We start from the raw sequence: 14,356 nt of genomic DNA on the forward strand, positions 1-14,356 counted from the left end.
TTGGGTCATTGTCTTGTTGGAAGATGAAATTACGACCCATCTTAAGATCCTTGATGGAGGAGTGGAGGTTCTTGGCCAAAATCTCCAGGTAGGCCGTGCTATCCATCTTCCCATGGATGCGGACCAGATGGCCAGGCCCCTTGGCTGAGAAACAGCCCCACAGCATGATGCTGCCACCACCATGCTTGACTGTAGGGATGGTATTCTTGGGGTTGTATGCAGTGCCACCCAGTCTCCAAACGTCACGTGTGTGGATGGCACCAAAGATCTCGATCTTGGTCTCATCAGACCATAGAACCTTGAACCAGTCTGTCTCAGAGTCCTCCAAGTGATCATGAGCAAACTGTAGACGAGCCTTGACATGACGCTTTGAAAGTAAAGGTACCTTACGGGCTCGTCTGGAACGGAGACCATTGCGGTGGAGTACGTTACTTATGGTATTGACTGAAACCAATGTCCCCACTGCCATGAGATCTTCCCGGAGCTCCTTCCTTGTTGTCCTTTGGTTAGCCTTGACTCTTCGGACAAGCCTGGCCTCGGCACGGGAGGAGACTTTCAAAGGCTGTCCAGGCCGTGGAAGGCTAACAGTAGTTCCATAAGCCTTCCACTTACGGATGATGCTCCCAACAGTGGAGACAGGTAAGCCCAACTCCTTGGAAAGGGTTTTGTACCCCTTGCCAGCCTTGTGACCCTCCACGATCTTGTCTCTGATGGCCTTGGAATGCTCCTTTGTCATTCCCATGTTGACCATGTCTGAGTGCTGTTCACAAGTTTGGGGAGGGTCTTAAATAGTCAGAAAAGGCTGGCAAAAGAGATCTTTAATCCACACATGTGAAGCTCATTATTCTTGGTGCCTGAACTACTTCTTACTACTTTAGGGGGACCAAACAGAATTCTTGTGGTTTGAGGGGTTGAATAATAAATGACACTCTGAATTAACTTTTAACGTTTAAAAAAAAAAAAAAAAAAAAAAATTTGCTGCAGTGCATTTCCCACTTCCAGGCTGATCTACAGTACAAATGTCACAATGCCAAGTTAATTCCGCATGTGTCAACCAGCTAAATCTGCAGGGGGTTGAATACTACTTGTAGGCACTGTATATATATATATATATATATATATATATATATATATATATATATGGGGTCCAATAATGAGCATGACATTTTGGAATCCATAAATAAAAAACCTTTATTACAAAATGGTTACAATGGCACAACAAGCACAAGAATGCCCACATTCAGAATGGTAAATCAAGAACTAGTACATCAAATACCAAATATGCATAAAAACAATATCTATACAACGAATGAGAAAAATAGAGGCGAGGACCGCCAACCCATATGTAATATAATGACCTATCATTACAACATCATAGCGAAAGATATGAACAAATATTATGTGTAGATGAAAGGAGGCGCCAATTAAGATGCACACTATCTAGTGCAATGTGCCCACCAGTTATACAAGAAATATATAATATAACAATAACATATAATGTAAAGCATGTGCTGGTGTTAGAGGACATGCACACCAGACGGACACAGAAAATAATGTTGCTATGTTGCTGAATGTAAAAGCACCTAAAGAGGGGCCACCACAAATGTAAAGGGGAGTAGTTGTAAAGGTCTCATAATGGGAGAAAAAGGAAGTAAAGCGGCATAATATACCTGATAGGCAGTCCAGGAACTGAATGTGGAGCGCTCCCCGACGCGCGTTTCGGACGCAAAGTCCTTCGTCAGGGGGTAATGATAGGTCATTATATTACATATGGGTTGGCGGTCCTCGCCTCTATTTTTCTCATTCATTTTATAGATATTGTTTTTATGCATATTTGGTATTTGATATACTGGTTCTTGATTTACCATTCTGAATGTGGGCATTCTTGTGCTTGTTGTGCCATTGTAACCATTTTTGTAATAAAGGTTTTTTATTTATGGATTCCAAAATGTCATGCTCATTATTGGACCTCACGTTCGGTGATTCTCTCGGTTGCTGTGTGTTTTAACCGAATGGTCTGCCATTCATATTGCATGTCCATATAGCACACAACTTGTGATACTATGGGTATTTTACACTGACCAACTGGTCCTTGCTGAAAAACCCTTATATATATGTGGCTATATCCTTGGTGTCTTTTGCATATATATATATATATATATATATATATATATATATATATATATATATAGATATATATATGTAGATATATATGTGTAGATATATGATAGATAGATAGATAATACATATATTATATATATGGATAGATAGATAATAGATAGAAAATAGATATGTAATATATAGATGATAGATAATAGATAGATAATAGATATATGATAAATACATAGATGATAGATAATAGAGAGATGATAGATAGATGATAGATTATAGATAGATATATGGATAGATAGATGATAGATGATAAATAGATAGATGATAGATAATTGATAGATAGAGAATAGATAGATGATATAGATAGATAGATAATAGATAGATAATAGATACATAAATAATATGATAGATATTAGATAGATAATAGATAGATAGATAATAGATGGATGATAGATAATAGATAGATAATAGGTAAATGGATAGATAATAGATAGTTAAATAGATGATAGAGATATAGATAATAGATAGATAGATGATATATAGATAATAGATCGACGGTAGATAATAGATAGATAATAGATAGATGATAGATAGATGATAGATAATATATACAGTATACAAATAAACCATTAACATATTTTATTGGCTGTATAAAGACTGTTACGTTCTTTATATTGTTAAATTACCTGAATTATTTTATAACTTCCATAATCCCAACTGATAGCACATAGGTATCTCTGTATGACCTGAAGATGTATGAAGAGCTCTACCACATTATTGCTTTATACCGGCATCACAATGCTATTAATGTTTTTGGGCGATACACACAGATGCCGCTCTGCCGCAGACTGGGACCCACTAGACACCAGACACCTTGAGAAAGGCCTATGATAGGCCGAAACGTTGGAAATATCTGATTTTATTAGGGGTCTATCAAAATTAAGAAAACTTTCTTTGCTTCATTGCATAATAAAAAAATCATTTTCATGATAATTTGTTTGCTGGAATATATATATATTTTTTGACTGTTTCACTATTTTACTCCTGAGCACCACAAGCAGTGAGCACCTATTATTCACTTACTATTAATTTTATTATTACACAGAATTGTAAATATTTTACACCAACTCATCTTCAATCCACTCAGATTCCCACAATATGAGATACTAATAATTTATCTATATAATTTTCCTAGAGAAGAATGGATAGAGACAGAAAGAAGATGGCGGAGAGGATATTCCACCTCACCCTAGAGATCCTCTTCCGGCTTACTGGAGAGGTGAGAGATTCTGATGACGTCACATTACATCATTCTTATCTATGGGAATAACAGATGGACAGAACTGGAGAGGTGAGGACTCTGGAAATGTCTGGAGGGAGATTTATTAATGTATCTCTCCATAACCAGGATTACACAGTAGTGAAGATGACCTCTAGTGAGCGCTGTCAGGACCCTGTCTCTGAGGGATGGGGAAGACCCCTGAGCCCAATCACAGGGTCTCCACCTCACCCCCTGATACACGAGAACATCAATGACCAGAAGATCCTAGAACTCACCTACAAGATGATTGAGCTGCTGACTGGAGAGGTGACACTGCTGGGAATGCTGGGACATTATACAGTAACGCTATGACGGGATCGAGGGATGACGGTATCATTGTATGTGTCAGGTTCCTATAAGATGTCAGGATGTCGCTGTCTATTTCTCCATGGAGGAGTGGGAGTATTTAGAAGGACACAAATATCTGTACAAGGACGTCATGATGGAGGTTCCCCAGCCCCTCACGTCACCAGGTAATAGACAGGACTAAATACACACGGCCCATAATTATCTGTATGTAAAGAATGAATTCAGTCCTTGTATGTGTTTCCTCCAGATCTATCCAGTAAGAGGACAACACCAGACAGATGTCCCCGTCCTCTTCTTCCACAGGACTGTAAACAAGAAGATCCCAATGTTCCTCAGGATCATCAGGTAGATGGAGAGAAGGTGTCATGAGATCTCCCCTATGATGTATAGACGGCTGTGAAGGTCTTGTGCTCAGTCTTGTTTTATCCACCATTATTATATGTTTTATACTTGTGTAATGAGAACGGTGGAGATGACAGGATTAGAGCTGATCATAGATGTGACTTCTCCATCTGTCTGTGACTTTTACAATATTTGTTTCAGGGTGAAGATCTGACCCATATTAATACTACAGAGACATATGTGAGGGGTGATGAGCGGTGTAAAGAGGAGATTCCTACATATGACTACCCAGGTGAGTAGTAACCAATAAATGCAGAGAAGTCACAGATTCTTCTCAGTCACCGGCTGTGGCTGCTTTATCGGGGGTGTAGTCCGGTTGTGTCACAATTGTGTGATCACAATTTTACCTCTAGACCACAACATTTTCCTCCATCCAAAAATGTTCACATTACTTTGTGTAATTGTGAAAGCCCTTTTCTGTAGAATTTACAACCTGGAGGATCCACCTACCCCCTGGGATTAGGAGACGCTGACCCTTACCTGTCCAGATTTGTAAAATACAAAACCAAATGGCTGCGTACTTAGAATGTGCTGACAAGTTAGAAAATCAGTTGAAGAGAAAGTGGAGGGTAATGATGCTGTTGGCTTCCTAGATCCCTGATATCTTATTGGATGAATCTACCTTCTCTGCCTTCTGTGCTGCTGAATGTCCTCATATGGTCCCTACAAGACCAGGTCCAGTCTTTCTGGCCAAACTTCACTTTTATGATCGACAACATTAATTGTGCAGTGAGGGCCAAGTGTGAATTTCTGTACAATAACAACAGAGTTTCCCTTTATCCTGACTTTTCAATTTCTTTTTAAACCAACTAACTTCAAACAGGATTGTGATAAACTATACAGAAAACATTACACCTGTGCCATGATATATCTCTAAGCTGTGCGTGGCTGATGGCTGTAATATACATTTATTCACGCCTGCAGGAGATGTGTTGGCTCCAGCCCTGGTTTCATGGATTCACTCAACGTCATAAATTACATTATTTTTCAATCCTAAGGAATTCAGATTACTGCACAATCTCTCCTGAAATGGGGGCGCTAATACTTTCTCTACTCTTGTGCTCAGGAGTCATAGTAGCTCCAATGGTCCACCATAAATGAGTGTGACTCTGGTTTAGATTTGAAGTTCTCTTCCCTGATACATATATTGTTGTTGAGGATGTAACATATCTTTTATTCTGTATTTTTTAACAGGTTCATTTTGTATGATAGCTTTATTGTGGTGGGATCGGCCTGACTCAGTTATGTGACTCTGTAACTCTCTAGTCTTTAAAAGAAGGTCTCCATTACCTCTTCCCAATGCCCGAGGTCTAAATTTAAGACACCTCAGCTCTGCACTATTATACAAAGTTCTCTTTCAATGTCTACTATTTCTTCTTGAAACTCATCTCACAGAAAATATTGGCCCTTATCATTGTTTAGACCTCAGAGAGGTTTCACCACTAGTTACTCACTACTTACTGATGGAGACTGTTGAGTTTGATAATTTCAGTAGATGTGTTATTGTCTATAGTCACAGTTTTTGACTACAGTAGTTGGTGCCCAAAATACTCTGATTTAACCCCTTCCTGCAGCCAGTTTTGTGTTCCTATCAGGCACCATTTTCTTAATCTGATGTGTGTCACTTTATGTGGTGATAATTTTGGAATTCTTCACAAAGGATAATAGGAAACAAATGGACCTTACAAATTATTTTCCAACTTCTCTTGAATCCAACAATACCCTATACACGGTTGTACCCTACTATCTGGGCACATGGCAGGTTAAGAAGGGAAGGAGCGACATTTAGCTATTTGAATGCAGATCTTGCTAGAATAGTTTGCAGACACAATGTATTGGGGGCACTGTTCATGGTCACCTGGCAGCTCAAAAGATGGCTACCACCCACAAACAGGCTTGGCACTATCTACTCCATTTTCCAGATACCAGGGTTTGCCTTGCTCATCACCCTTTAATCCCAAGAAGAATAGTCAGGTAACCGGGTCAAAACAAGGGGGACAGAGAAAATACAAGATCAGAAGACACAAGAGTAGTCAGTATACAGGCCGAGGTCACAACAAGAAACAAATCCACAAGCCGGGAGCTGAGCACAGAGAACTGAACCAGAGGAGAAGAAGGCTGTATCTGGCAGCTTCCGGCAATATGCTTCCAGCTTTAGTAGGGTGCGGTGCTTTCCAATTGGAATAAGCAGATTACTCCAGCTGAACAGCACACACACCCATACTGCCAGACTGGATGGTACTACAGGTCCCAGGCTACCTAATCTTAGTGGCTGGACACAGCCTGTGCCGTCCAGAGCTTCTGGTTCCGACATCTCCTCCATCACCAGTGCCACCTGCAGAATGATAAAGGTGGCGCCTGGTGACAGATGGAGACGTTGGGGCAGCAGATCCCAAAGGAGATGGGACACACTATTTACAGAAACCTTAAAGAAGTTGTCCAGTACTTTTTATAATTGCCCCAATGTCCCCCAATGTATTTACCCTGTGCCCATAAGTCTTTTTGTAATTACCTTCTGCTGTCCTTCTTGCCTGTAAGTGACGCTATCACTGGCCGCCTACAGACATCACGTGAGGCGTGACATCAGTGACATGGTCCCCGCGGTGAATGCTAGGCTGTGGGCGGGGTTACCCCATGCCTCACACCCGGCATCCACCACGCACTTTCCCTCTCCTCATTCATTGTGAAAGCGCGCGGTGGATTCTGGGTGTGACGCGCGGGGTAACTCTGCCCACAGCCCAGCATCCACCGTGGGGACCACGTCACTGATGCCACGCCTCACTTAACGTGATATCAGTGGAAGAAAGAGCCGGCTGCAGCCAGGGGTCATGTAATGCTTGTAGGCGGCCAGCGGTATTGCCGCTCACAGGCAAGAAGGACAGCAGAAGGTAATTACAAAAAGATTTATGGGCACAGGTTAAATACATTGGCGAAATTGAAAAAAAGTACTGGACTACTTCTTTAATATAACAAAATGGCAGAAAACCAGAGTAGTAGAAATCACCATAAAGTGACTCCATTTTGGAAATTATAACCCGCAGTGAATTAATCTATAGGAGTAGTGAGTATTTTGACTCCACAGGCACTTTCCGGAAATTAGCACACAATGAATGGTGGAGAGTGAAAATTGCCCATTGGTCATTTTATTGCCCAACACATAGTGCCCAGATTGTACTCCAGGAGACACACACGGTAAATTAATGTCGGTTCTTCTCACTATAGTAATGCCAAATACATGGAGGCTAAATGTGGTTTGGGCGCACTGCAAGGCTCAGAAGTGAGGGGGAGATCTGACTTTGGGAAAGCGGATTTTGCTGCATTGGTTTATGGATGAGAAGAAGTTTTTATTGTTATCATTTTTGCCTACATAACATTGTTTGGTGGCTTTTTATTCCATATTTTGGAGGCAGAATGAGCAAACAGTTGAACACCACGCTCCACTGGTTCATCCTATGAGGTTTTCTATTAGACTGTGAATTGTCATTCTGTCAATAACTTGTCATTTCTACAGATGTTTTAAGTAGAAATGTTCAAAAATATAAATTTCAAGGATATTTTATTCAAAATTAATAATTGTTTTTTTCTTGGCAGATGACTGTACCAGGAGATCAGAGGGACAGCCGACATCTTCAATTTTTAAATTGGATGATCTTGAAATCCCACAGGATACAATTGAAGTGAATGCCATTACTCCAGATATACCATCTTCCCTTCACAGCAAAGATCTGTCATCTGATCCTATGAAACAGGTCCTGTCTTCTGATTCATTACCGACTACTAAGGAAAATCAAAATAAAAAAATAAGCATTACAAAACAAACTGCTCGTAAAGGAATGAAGTCATTTTCACGTTCAGAAAATGGAAATAGTTGTACCCTCGAAAAGTCTATTCTTAAACATCAAAAAATACACACAGCGGACAATAGATTTTTTTGTTCAAAATGTGGGAAATGTTTTAACCACAAATCAGATTTTGTCAAGCACCAGAGACTTCACATAGGGGAGAAGCCTTTTTCATGTTCAGAATGTGGGAAATGTTTTAACCGGAAAGCGCATCTTTATAACCACCAGAGAACCCACACAGGGGAGAAGCCCTTTTCCTGTTCAGAATGTGAGAAATGTTTTAACCATAAATCAGCTTTGGTTAATCACAAGAGAATTCACACAGGGAAGAAGCCTTTTACCTGTTCAGAATGTGAAAAATTTTTCAACCACAAAGCACATCTTAATATCCACCAGAGAACCCACAAAGGAGAGAAGCCTTTTTCATGTTCAGAATGCGGGAAATGTTTTGTACAGCAATCAAGTCTTATCAAACATGAGAGAACTCACACAGGGGAGAAGCATTTTTCATGTTCAGAATGTGGGAAATGTTTTTACGATAAATCTGCTTTGGTTACGCACCAGATAATTCACACAGGGGAGAAGCCTTTTTCATGTTCCGAATGTGGGAAATGTTTTAACACTAAATCTGCTTTGGTTAAGCACCAGAGAATTCACACAGGGGAGAAGCCTTTTTCATGTTCAGAATGTGGCAAATGTTTTAACCGTAAATCATTTTTGGTTAACCACCAGAGAATTCACACAGGGGAGAAGCCTTTTTCATGTTCAGAATGTGCGAAATGTTTTCGTGACAAATCAGCTTTGGTTAAGCACCACAGAACTCACACAGGGGAGAAGCCTTTTTCATGTTCAGAATGTGGGAAATGTTTTAATGATAAATCAGCTTTGGTTACGCATCAGAGAACTCACACAGGGGAGAAACCTTTTTCATGTTCAGAATGTGGAAAATGTTTTCGTGATAAATCAGCTTTGGTTAAGCACCAGAGAACTCACACAGGGGAGAAGCCTTTTTCATGTTCAGCATGTGGGAAATGTTTTAATGATAAATCAACTTTGGTTACGCATCAGAGAACTCACACAGGGGAGAAGCCTTTTTCATGTTCAGAATGTGGGAAATGTTTTAATGATAAATCAGCTTTGATTACGCATCAGAGAACTCACACAGGGGAGAAGCCTTTTTCATGTTCAGAATGTGGGAAATGTTTTAATGATAAATCAGCTTTGGTTAAGCACCAGAGAACTCACACAGGGGAGAAGCCTTTTTCATGTTCAGAATGTGGGAAATGTTTTAACCATAAATCAGCTTTGGTTAAGCACCAGAGAACCCACACAGTGGAGAAGCCTTTTTCCTAATCTTTTTTTTTTAATCCAATATATTTTTGAGATTTTTTTTCATAATCTTTTTTTTTGACAAAACAAGAAACCAGTACATATAATAATAAGATAACATACCATAGGGATGACATACATGCATCTCTCCTATATATGCTTTCAGCTTGCCCATTACCATCTGATAACTTGCAGTTACTATATCTTACACTTAACATTCCACATTCTTGAAATCTTTTATATAACTATAATATTGTAATAAACATTATAATCCTATACACATATAGGTGTGCTATATTACCCATACCACATTTAAGGAATTCCAATACACATTACAATGAAACATTAGACCTCGCCAATACCCCCCTCCCCCATAAGTCATGGTCTCTCCAACAATAACCCCCTTGATGTCATTCCAGGTGTATCCGACCATAAACATTAAATCTTGTTTTTTATATACCCCTTTTTCTAATCTGATAATATGATTTATCCTATTTTTTAGTTCACTAATTTCTGGAGGTGAGGGGTTAATCCATTTGGATGCAATATGTTTCCTAGCTTGAAATAAAATACGTGAAATCCCTATTGAAATTGGGTCAAATTCCATATCATCCTTTAATACAGGGGTCCTCAAACTACGGCCCGCGGGCCACATGCGGCCCGCCGAGGAGGTTTATCCGGCCTGCCGGGTGTTTTTGCCGCCGCTGCCTGTCCTGCTTAGCAGACGACAGTTCAATGCCGGCGGGCCCTGTAATCGTGGGCGGAACGACGATGCCGCGAGTAAAGGCGATGCGCTGCCACTCCGGAAGACTTGCTGCCCTCCGTATACAGCACAGACGACATGATGACGTCACGCGCCTGTGCCAGAAGTAGACAGAATCGAGCAGGCGCCTATTCAGAGCAGTGGGATACATGGGTGAGTACTGGTATTTTTTTTTATTTTTAACACTGGATCCGGTCTGACATGCTTATTGGGGACATTTACCTGCCTATTGGGGACATGTACCTGCCTATTGGGGACCTATGCTGCCTATTGGGGACCTATGCTGCCTATTGGGGATATTTACCTGCCTATTGGGGACCTATGCTGCCTGTTGGATATATTTACCTGCCTATTGGGGACCTATGCTGCCAATTTGGGATATTTACCTGCCTATTGGGGACCTATCCTGCCTATTGGGAACATTTACCTGCCTATTAGGGACCTATGTTGCCTATTGGGGACATTTACCTGCCTATTGGGGACACTTACCTGCCTATTAGTGACACTTACCTGCCTATTGGGGACCTATGCTGCCTATTAGGGACATTTACCTGCCAATTGGGGACCTATCCTGCCTATTGGGGATATTTACCTGCCTATTGGGGACCTATGCTGCCTATGGGGACACTTACCTGCCTATTGGTGACACTTACCTGCCTATTGGGGACCTATGCTGCCTATTAGGGACATTTACCTGCCTATTGGGGACATTTACCTGCCTATTGCGGCCCTATGCTGCCTATTGGGGACATTTACCTGCCTATTGGGGACATTTACCTGCCTATTGGAGACACTTACCTGCCTATTGGGAACATTTACCTGCCTATTGGGGACATATAACCTGCCTATTGGGGACATATAACCTGCCTATTGGGGACATATAACCTGCCTATTGGGGACATTTACCTGCCTATTAGGAACCTATGCTGTCTATTGGGGACATTTACCTGCCTATTGGGGACATTTACCTGCCTATTGGGGAAATTTACCTGCCTGTTGGGGACCTATGCTGCCTATTCGGGATATTTACCTGCCTATTGGGGACCTATGTTGCCTATTGGGGACATTTACCTGCCCATTGGGGACCTATGCTGCCTATTGGGGACATTTAGCTGCCTATTGAGGACCTATGCTGCCTATTGGGGATATTTACCTGCCTACTGGGGACCTATGCTGCCTATTGGGGATATTTACCTGCCTATTGGGGACCTATGCTGCCTATTGGGGACATTCACCTGCCTATTGGGGACCTATGCTGCCTATGGGAACATTTACCTGCCTATTGGGGACATTTACCTGCCTATTGGGGACCTATGCTGCCTATTGGGGACATTTACCTGCCTATTGGGGGCTTTTACCTGCCTATTGGGGACCTATGCTGCCTATAGGGGACATTTACCTGCCTATTGGGGACCTATGCTGCCTACCTGCCTATTAGGAACCTATGCTGCCTATTGGGGAAATTTACCTGCCTATTGGGGAGATTTACTTGACTATTGGGGACATTTACCTGCCTATTGGGAACATTTACCTGCCCATTGGGGACATTTACTTACCTATTGGGGACCTATGCTGCCTATTGGGAACATTTACTTGCCTATTAGGAACCTATGCTGCCTATTGGGGACATTTACCTGCCTATTGGGGACCTATGCTGCCTATTGGGAACATTTACCTACGTATTAGGAACCTATGCTGCCTATTGGGGACATTTACTTGCCTATTGGGGACATTTACCTGCTTATTGGGGACCTTTACCTGCCTATTAGGAACCTATGCTGCCTATTGGGGACATTTACTTGCCTGTTGGGGACTCTCACACCACACCAGTCTGAGCCTGAGGTAAAAGCGGAGTTCCACCAATATGGGCACTGGTGAGGCTGAAATTATATAGACTGGCAAGGCTTCATTGATGGGCAGTGCAGTCTGTATGTCTCTATGTGGGCAATTTTATTTTTGGTATTATTGTCTACCTGCAATTGGGGACATTTACCTGTCTATGGGGGACCTATGCTGCCTATTGGGAACATTTACCTGCCTATTGGGGACCTATGCTGCCTATTGGGGACATTTACTTGCCTATTGGGGACATTTACCTGCCTATTGGGGACACTTACCTGCCTATTGGGGACATATAACCTGCCTACTGGGGACCTATGCTGCCTATTGGGGACCTACAGTGGTGGCCAAAAGTATTGGCACCCCTGCAATTCTGTCTGATAATACTCAGTTTCTTCCTGAAAATGATTGCAATCACAAATTCTTTGGTATTATTATCTTCATTTAATTTGTCTTCAATGAAAAAAACACAAAAAGAATTGTCCTAAAGCCAAATTGGATACAATTCCACACCAAACCTAAAGAAGGGGGTGGACAAAAGTATTGGTACCCTTTGAAAAATCATGTGATGCTTCTCTAATTCGTGTAATTAACAGCACCTGTAACTTACCTGTGGCACCTAACAGGTGTTGGCAATAACTAAATCACACTTGCAGCCAGTTAACAAGGATTAAAGTTGACTCAACCTGTGTCCTTGTGTGTACCACATTGAGCATGGAGAAAAGAAAGAAGACCAAAGAACTGTCTGAGGACTTGAGAAACCAAATTGTGAGGAAGCATGAGCAATCTCAAGGCTACAAGTCCATCTCCAAAGACCTGAATGTTCCTGTGTCTTCCGTGCGCAGTGTCATCAAGAAGTTTAAAGCCCATGGCACTGTGGTTAACCTCCCTAGATGTGGAAGGAAAATAAAAATTGACGAGAGATTTCAACGCAAGATTGTGCGGATGGTGGATAAAGAACCTCGACTAACATCCAAACAAGTTCAAGCTGCCCTGCAGTCTGAGGGCACAACAGTGTCAACCCGTACTATCCATCGGCGTCTGAATGAAAAGGGACTGTATGGTAGGATACCCAGGAAAACCCCACTTCTTACCCCGAGACATAAAAAAGCCAGGCTGGAGTTTGCCAAAACTTACCTGAGAAAGCCTAAAACGTTTTGGAAGAATGTTCTCTGGTCAGATGAGGCAAAAGTAGAGCTTTTTGGGAAAAAGCATCAACATAGAGTGTACAGGAAAAAAAAGAGGCATTCAAAGAAAAGAACACGGTCCCTACAGTCAAACATGGCGGAGGTTCCCTGATGTTTTGGGGTTGCTTTGCTGCCTCTGGCACTGGACTGCTTGACCGTGTGCATGGCATTATGAAGTCTGAAGACTACCAACAAATTTTGCAGCATAATGTAGGGCCCAGTGTGAGAAAGATGGGTCTCCCTCAGAGATCAAGGGTCTTCCAGCATGACAATGACCCAAAACACACTTCCAAAAGCACTATAAAATGGTTTGAGAGAAAGCACTGGAGACTTCTAAGGTGGCCAGCAATGAGTCCAGACCTGAATCCCATAGAACACCTGTGGAGAGATCTCAAAATGGCAGTTTGGAGAAGGCACCCTTCAAATATCAGGGACCTGGAGCAGTTTGCCAAAGAAGAATGGTCTACAATTCCAGCAGAGCATTGTAAGAAACTCATTGATGGTTACCGAAAGGGGTTGTTCGCAGTTATTTTGGCTAAAGGTTGTGCAACCAAGTATTAGGCTGAGGGTGCCAATACTTTTGTCCGGCCCTTTTTTGGAGTTTTGTGTGAAATGATCAATGATTTGATTTTTGCTTCATTCTCTTTTGTGTTTTTTCCTTGCAAGCAAATTAAATGAAGAGAATAATACCAAAGAATTTGTGATTGCAATCATTTTCAGGAAGAAACTGAGTATTATCTGACAGAATTGCAGGGGTGCCAATACTTTTGGCCACCAATGTATGCTGCCTATTGGGGACGTTTACCTGCCTATTGGGGACATTTACCTGCCTATTGGGGACCTATGCTGCCTATTAGAGGGACCTTTACTTGCCTATTAGGAACCTATGCTGCCTATTGGGGATATTTACCTGCCTATTGGGGACTCTCGCACCACACCAGTCTGAGCCTGAGGTAAAAGCGGAGTTCCACCAATATGGGCACTGGTGAGGCTGAAATTATATAGACTGGCAAGGCTTCATTGATGGGCACTGATCAGACTGCATTATTGGGCAGTGCAGTCTGTATGTCTCTATGTGGGCAATTTTATTGCTGGTATAATGTTTTTGTAGCGCTGTATATATAATTGGTATTTTACTAAAAGCAATTTGGAATCCCTAGGAAATAATGATATCAAGAAAAAGAAAAATTGACGCGGAGTGTAGGATATTCAAAGAACAGTGGACTTATGATTACTTTTTCATGCAGTACAA

The 14,356-nt window shown here is 41.6% G+C and overlaps 1 protein-coding gene across 1 annotated transcript in view; it reads left to right on the forward strand.

Annotated features, from left to right (window-relative positions):
• LOC141176173 (uncharacterized) overlaps positions 1–9,828 on the forward strand; it is a 46,912-nt gene extending 37,084 nt beyond the window's left edge. The window contains exon 2 of the mRNA XM_073660168.1: positions 7,736–9,828. Within this exon, the coding sequence (XP_073516269.1) occupies positions 7,736–9,339 (1,604 nt within the window). The 3' untranslated portion in view covers positions 9,340–9,828. The remainder of the gene's footprint in view (positions 1–7,735) is intronic.
• Positions 9,829–14,356: the final 4,528 nt, after the last annotated feature.

The sequence above is a fragment of the Phyllobates terribilis genome, unplaced genomic scaffold, assembly GCF_046119375.1.
Source record: "Phyllobates terribilis strain yellow unplaced genomic scaffold, ASM4611937v1 Scaffold_17__1_contigs__length_24005725, whole genome shotgun sequence".
Classification (NCBI taxonomy): domain Eukaryota; kingdom Metazoa; phylum Chordata; class Amphibia; order Anura; family Dendrobatidae; genus Phyllobates; species Phyllobates terribilis.